Raw genomic sequence first — 6,895 nt, 5'->3', positions numbered from 1 at the left:
TCCCCCTCTCTGAGTGCGGCCTGGGGACGAGCGTCTCCTTGCTCAGCCCAGCGTTGGGGGTTACTGCTGCCCAGGGCTCCTGTGTTTCCCTCGCACCAGGCTTTGGCAGAGCTGTGCCTGCTGCACGGGGCATCGCCCCTCCTGGCTCCCGAGGTCCCGGGCCCTCCAGCACGGTGCCCCTGTTCTGGGGGGGGGCAGAACCCATCTCTGGGATGGCAGCGACCAGCCTATGTGTATCGTCGGGGGCTGAGAGCCATTGAACCAAACTGTAAACCCTGGATATGAAGGAAACTACTTCAAGCCAGGGGTGCCGCAGCCCCTCCCAGTTCCAGCACCTATGCCCCCCCGGCCTGTTTGCCGCAGGTCTTTGTCCCTCCAACAAGGGGAACGTTTCCCCCATTGTGCTGGGGCACCAGTTTAACGTGGATGAGGGAGCAAACGGTGCTGCCCCCTGGCCCCCCTGCCCTGCTCGTGGGGCAGAGCCCTGGCTCCCTTCCACCCAGCGGCAGCCGGTGCCCCCGGGCCGGTGCCCTTTGCCCCCGTCCGTGGGAAACACGCTTCACGCTTGGCCTTTTAGAAAAGAAACTTTATTGGTCGGGCTGCTCACCAGGATGCAGTCATAGAAAATGGATAAAGCTCCACCCAGCTCCCATGGCCCCCAACTCATCACCTTGGGCACGGGAGGGCCCAGGACTCGCTCTCTGCCCCATGGACACGCTCTGCTCCCTCTCTCCGAGGTCAGAGATGCTTAGTACGGCACCAAACCCTGGTGGCCTTGGGCTGCTCGAGCCAAGCGCCTGCCCGTGCCCTGGGAGTCACTTACTCTGAGCTACTGCTTCTGTGTAAGAAAAATATATCTGTAAAAAACAATAGATGGGCCCCAGGAAACAGACAGAGTGTGAACAGCCCCCTGCCCTGCCCGCTCCTCCGTCAGCCAGCACCTCCCCTGCCACGGGCTGGGCTGCACAGGGGGGCAGCGGGAGTGCGGGGCGCGGCCAGTCACTAGGTCCCCACACACATGCTGAAGGACTGCCCTAGGCAGAGGGGCGAGGGTTCGGCCTGCCCTGGCCTGGGGGGCTGCAGAACATCTGGTTTCTCCGCCTGCTGCGCGGGGTGCCCGGGGCGAACAGTGAAGGGCAGCTCCGGCAGTGAGCACAGATCCCAACCGAGGGCAAGCAAGGCTCCCCTGCCCCCCGGGGACCGCCACTGCCAGGGGCCTGGCATCCCCCCACAGTGGTGGTGCCGTCATGGGGTTGGCAGGGAAGGGCAGAGCATGGCAAAGGCCCATCCAACCCCATCTCTTCCTGCCCATCCCTGGGGGCAGCACAGGGGTCCAGAGATGCCTCCTCGCTGCTTAGAGAGAACTCACCAGGGAGCCTGGCACAGAGCCCAGCTGCTGGGGCCGTGCCCACTTTGGCCTGGCATGACTGGGCAGGCTGGGAGCTCCGCTGCAGGGGAAGGACCCTGGGGGTGGGAGTGGGACGGGCAATAAGAAAGAAAATGCTCTTAACAAAGAAGCAAGTTTATATATTGTGGCTACGTTAACAACAAACCTCTGCTCTCCTGTGTGTCACGTGGCAGTCAGGACGGCGGCCGCATGTGCCAGGGGCTGGGCTGTGCCCAGCGGGTATGAACTAAGGGAAGGATAGGCATGAACACAAGCCGAACCTCCCCGTGTCCCCTGCCACCTGGGGGGCTGCAAAGGGGAGGGAGTTGGGAATTGCCAGCCCCAAAGCCGACCTCAGCTGGCCAGGAGACACACGGTGTCCCAGCACACGCGGCCCTCACTCCGTTCTGCCGGGAGCCTGCGAAGCAGTGGCGGTGCGTGCGGATAGGAAAGCTGGTGCTCAAGCGACAGTGCCCCATCCTAGAACTGCGCAGCAAGTGGGGAGGCTGAGGGGATACGCAGGGCCCTGAGCCTGAGCCGTGCCGGGACTCCCTGCAGAGACGCCGCTGCTCGGGATCGGGCCCACAGACCCGTGTCAAGACTGCTCTCTGGCTGGCCAAGAGCCCTCCTTGCTCTGTCCCCTTGCTGTGGCATCAGCACATCCTCCAGCCCTCCTGGAAATGACTCACAGCCGCACCCTGGGCCTTCCAGCACCCTGGGCTGTCCCCCAGCCAGTGAGCGTGCACCTCCCGGCCCGCTGGGCCCTCCAGCGCCCCCCATCTGCACCCTCCCCCGGCTAGTGAGTGTGCACCTCCCAGCCGCACTCTGGGCCCTCCAGCACCCCCCACCTGCACCCTCCCCTGGCCAGTGAGCGTGCACCTCACGGCCTGCTGGGCCCTACTCCCAGCCTGCACACTTTCCCCCGGCCAGTGAGCATGCACCTCACGGCCTGGTGAGCCCTCCAGCACCCCCCACCTGCACCCTCCCCTGGCTAGTGAGCGTGCACCTCACAGCCGCACCCTGGGCCCTCCAGCAACCCCCACCTGCACCTTCCCCTGGCCAGTGAGCATGCACCTCCCGGCCTGCTGAGCCCTCCAGCACCCCCCACCTGCACCCTCCCCTGGCTAATGAGCATGCACCTCCCAGCCTGCTGATGCCACATGGTACAGGGCTCGCTCTCCGGTGACGGGGTGGGACACCCGACTCCACACAGCTCCCTGCAGGTGACCGTGAGCCCGCTGGAGCAAAGCGGTTCTGGGCCCAGCAGGCAGACGGTCACCGCGCTGTCACGGGCACTGCAGACACACACACAGGAGCGTGCGGCACATGCTGAGCTCTCCATTACTCTGGGGCAGTGCCAGTAAGGCCTGGAGTGGCCCCGGTGTAACTGGCAGCAGTGGCGGGGTCCTGTGTGTGTGTAGGATACCCGCATTGCCAGGGGATCTCGCTGCCACCCAGGCAATGTGGTGCCCATTGTAGCCGAGTGGTGCACAATGCTGGCTTCTCCAGAACTGGCCCGTTAGCTCTTTGAGCCCTCTGGGGTCAAGAAGTGTCAGGGAGCCCCTCCCAGCCCGATGTGGCATTGCCCACCCTCACACGTGCTCTGCCCACCAGTGGGATCGGCTTAACCCTTCCCTCGCCACATGCTAAGACATGTCAGAGATCCACCTTCCACTGGAGATCTTCCAGACCGCATGGCCCCAGGAGCTGGCGTTCGGGCAGGGGTGGGAAATGTCTCTCTGCTGCTACTAGCCAGCTGGGCTCCTGCATTCCCCTCCGTCTGCCTGTGGGGATGGCGGCTCGGGCTGACAAATGGACGGGGGGGATCCCCAGCGCTGGGCAGTGTGCCAGGCAGAAAGCATTCTAGACATCAGGTCTCAGAGAGCTGCAAAGAGGGATCTTCCCAGGTGTACAGCAGTTATCTTGGTTTTAGCACGCTCCCAGCCGGGTCCCTGGCGGCTAGCAAGCTCTCACAGGGCCACTAGCAGGAATGGTCTCCACAACGAGTGTAAGAAAAACCGTCCTGTGTTCCTAACTCCTCTGTGTGCTAAAACTAAAATATAAACGACACCTCGTCCGGGACGGCAGGGGATCGGCTTGGACGTCCAGAGGAATAATGATACATTGGGTACACGTTTCCCGGGACGCGTGGGGCAAAGAGAGATCTTGCAGTGTGAAAGGTTACATGTTCAGCCGTCCATCCTGTGCCACCGCCCGTCCTACTCACTGTCGCTCTTGTCCACCAGCACTGCGTCCGACTCCTCCGTGATCTCCAGCAGCGTGTGCATCTCAGGGCTCTCCTCTCTCAGCAGCTCCGTGTTCTCGGCCTCTTCTCCTCCCACCTCCACCATCTCCGTGGCTTTCACCTCCACCTCGCCCTCTCTGATCTTCTTGACATAGAAGGTGAAGGGTGGCACCTTGTAGACTGCCGTCTTGGACCTGGCGTAGACGGGGTGGTCGGGAGTGAAGGATTTCTTCAGCTTGTCCCGAGAGGTTTTCATCTTCTCCCTCCTCTCAGTGGTTACGATCTTGGTGCCCAGCTTGTTCATCCTCTTCTCCAGGTTGTGCCGGGTCTTCTCCAAGTTGTGTTTGGTCTTCTCCAAATTCTCCTTGGTCTTTAGCTTGGTCTTCTCCATCTTCTCCTTGGAGAAAGCCTTCTTGAAGTCGTCCACCCTCTTCATGCCACTTCTCTTGATCCGCTCTGCCCGGGACTCCTCGATGATCTCTTCAACCTCCACCTCCTCATCTGAGGAGAGCTGGATGCGGTCCTCATCCACATGGTCCTCGTCCGCGGGCACCTCCGCACCCTCCTCTTCCTTCTCTGCCTCCTTCAAAGACTTGCTGATGCTCAGCTTGGCCGGGAGCTTCACTTCATCCTGAAAACGAAGAGATGGAATCGGTAAGACACGTGCACTGTAAGGACCCAGCCCTGCAGAGCTACAGTGCCAGGCCGCCACCCAGCAGCAGCTCTTAGCCCCTTGCGCCCCACTTCCCACAACCCTCTGTGGGCACAGCCCAGGGGACGTTCTGCCTCAGGCGTTGGTCAGGCAGCAGTCCCGTGGCTCCCGATTGGCTCTTTGCCCTATGGAAACCCAAGGGGCAGTCCAGGAACTGTCTGGGCCACAGCGTGGTGAATCTCCTGGTGCTGCCAGGCTGGTCCTGTCTCATGCTCTTGAACTCCTTGCTGGACCTCGGCTTGTTTTGGGCTTCGCCTCCTGACTTGGACTCTGACCCCTGGTATTGACCCCAGCCTGGAACTGACCACAAACTCCTCGGCCACCCCCACCCTCAGGCTCTGACCCTGGGCCCACACTGCCCCCGCGGCTCCCAGCCATCGAACCTGGGTTGAGCAGCTCTCGGAGTCACTGCCCAGCTAATCGCACTTCCGAGGTCTGAGATTCATGGCTAGTCTGCCCTTGGGGACAAATCTGGCCTTCAGTGCCTGGCCCCCGGCTTGGACTCCTCCCCCGCTTTTCACCCCCCTGGTAAATTACTCCGCTCTCGTCCACAGCAGCTCAGGGCTCTTGCTAAATTCAAGCTCAGCCTTATCCGCCCTGCACACTCCGGCCTGGGTGGCAACCCCCCCCCCCCCCGCCTTTACCTGCACAGACCCCTGCCGGTGCTGGAATGGGGGCTCTGTCCCCTCTGTCCTGGCTCCCCCCTCCCCAGTCTTCCAAGCCCTTCACTAGCATCCTCTTCATCCCAGGACTGCTTGTACCACTCACCCGCCCGCCAGTCAAAGCTCCCAGAGGACTCTCCCCTCCAGCCCTTGGGCTCATCTCCCCTGGCTGGCTGGCTCCCTCCCTCCACGCAGTCTGGGGACTCTCCCCGTTCCCCTCTGGGGCATCCTGTGCGCTGCTGGCATCTGCATTCGGCACCGATCCCAGCTTTTCACAGCGCGGGGTTCACTACAGTCACACGACTCAAGGCACAAGCCCTCCCCTCTCACTCACTCACAGACAGCCTCCCTCATGCCAGGGCAGCCGCTCCTGATTAACACCGGCCTCAGAGACGACTGATTCCAGCCTGTGCAACAGTAATGTATAGGAATTGGGCCGTATCCCTTTAAAGGTGCCACAAGGACTCCTGTTCTTTTTGTGGATACAGACTAACACGGCTGCTACTCTGAAACCTTTAAATAGCTTGTGAGCCCTCTTGTGGTGCTCACCATGTCATATGTTTTACAACCCAGCCAGGACAGCAGTGCTGGGTCTGCACACTCGGCCATGCCCTGGTGGTTTCTTGTTGTGCAAAGAGCAAAAGCTACACCACAAAGCTCCCATGTTTGCCTCTCACCCCGGCTACAAGGCTGGTGTCTCATCTCCGCAGCCCAGACCGAGGGGCCGTGCACACTGCAAACAGAGCCAGGCAGCAGCAGGGGAGCAGAGCTGGTGTCTTGTCCCCTCTGCTGGAGCCGCCCAGGTTTCTGGCTCGTTCTGCAGAGCGAGAGGGGCACGAGGCAGGAGCAACAAGATAAAACACCAGGTGCGACAGTCTAAGCCCGTGGCCTTGTTGCCTTGGGGTGTGGGAGCTGCCCCGGAGGAAAGGATGCTGCTAGTTATTTGTCCCCTGCCTGTCTTTGGCCCTGTCCCATTCCATCCCCCTGGCAGGACCACACCCTGCAGCTTGCTTGTTCCCTTGTACTGCTGGGGAAACTACCTCCCAAGCAGATGCCTCCTGTCCCGTCCCGAGGCTGCTGGTGAAGTCACATCCCTGCCCCCACGCCACTCGAGGCGGTGTCTGTGCATTCCCCAGAGCCATGCTGAACAGAGCGTCCCAGCACCGGCCCCCTCCCTGGGAAGGGGCAGAGACCTTGCTCGATTTCCCAGCGCTCACACAGCAGCGAGTCACTGGCTGACCACTGAGATCAGCTCCCCTGGGAACACAGGAATTCAGGCCCCCTAGAAATCACCCATGAGCTGTCATCGAGGGCACCTGCTGGGCTTTCCCCTGGGCGAGTCCTCTCCTCTGAGCGTGGGAAAGCCCCGTGTCTGGCCTCGTGCCTGTGGCAGCTGGGATGGGAGCGGAGGGGCTCCTGCCCCCCAAGGCTTGCGTTCTGCCCCATTCTCACAACGCCAACACACGGGAGCCCTTCCCCTTGGACCTGGGCACTGGCCCTGGGCCTTGTGGGGGAAGGGGAAGTGAGCCAGGGAGATTTCCCCCACTCCCCCGAGAGAAGTGATCTGTGCCCGGCCTCCCAGCACAGCCAGAGACAGCTGCCTTCGAGTTAGAGAACGATTCCAAGCGCCCCCTGGTGCGCGGCGAGGGGCATCCCAACAGCACAGAGCAGCCGGCGGGGCGCTGAGGGGGGTGCCCCTTGGCACGGGGCAGGGGCTTCAGCATGTTTCCCCTTCCCCGGCAGCCGATGCCCCAGCGTGAGCAGGTGAGCGTGCTGCACACGGCAGTAAATCCACAGCTGTAACAGCAACGGGCCATGAGCAGTGTGTTGTCCAGGGAGGTTAGAAAGGAGATTGGGGGCCAGGACTCCTGGGTTCTATTCCCAGCTCC

At 62.0% G+C, this 6,895-nt stretch overlaps 1 protein-coding gene across 1 annotated transcript in view; it reads right to left on the bottom strand.

Annotated features, from left to right (window-relative positions):
- Positions 1–570: 570 nt before the first annotated feature.
- The window catches only part of CAVIN1 (caveolae associated protein 1), a 29,248-nt gene continuing 22,923 nt past the window's right edge, over positions 571–6,895 (bottom strand). The window contains exons 2-3 of the mRNA XM_026654692.2: positions 2,527–4,263; positions 571–2,133 (exon numbers count right to left, since the gene is read on the bottom strand). Coding sequence (XP_026510477.1) covers positions 3,607–4,263 — 657 coding nt within the window. The 3' untranslated portion in view covers positions 571–2,133; positions 2,527–3,606. The remainder of the gene's footprint in view (positions 2,134–2,526; positions 4,264–6,895) is intronic.

This window comes from Terrapene carolina, unplaced genomic scaffold, assembly GCF_002925995.2.
Source record: "Terrapene carolina triunguis isolate 2854851 unplaced genomic scaffold, T_m_triunguis-2.0 Scaffold193, whole genome shotgun sequence".
Lineage (NCBI taxonomy): Eukaryota > Metazoa > Chordata > Testudines > Emydidae > Terrapene > Terrapene triunguis.
Note: the sequence above shows the minus strand (reverse complement) of the source record. Positions and strands in the feature narration are given on the sequence as shown.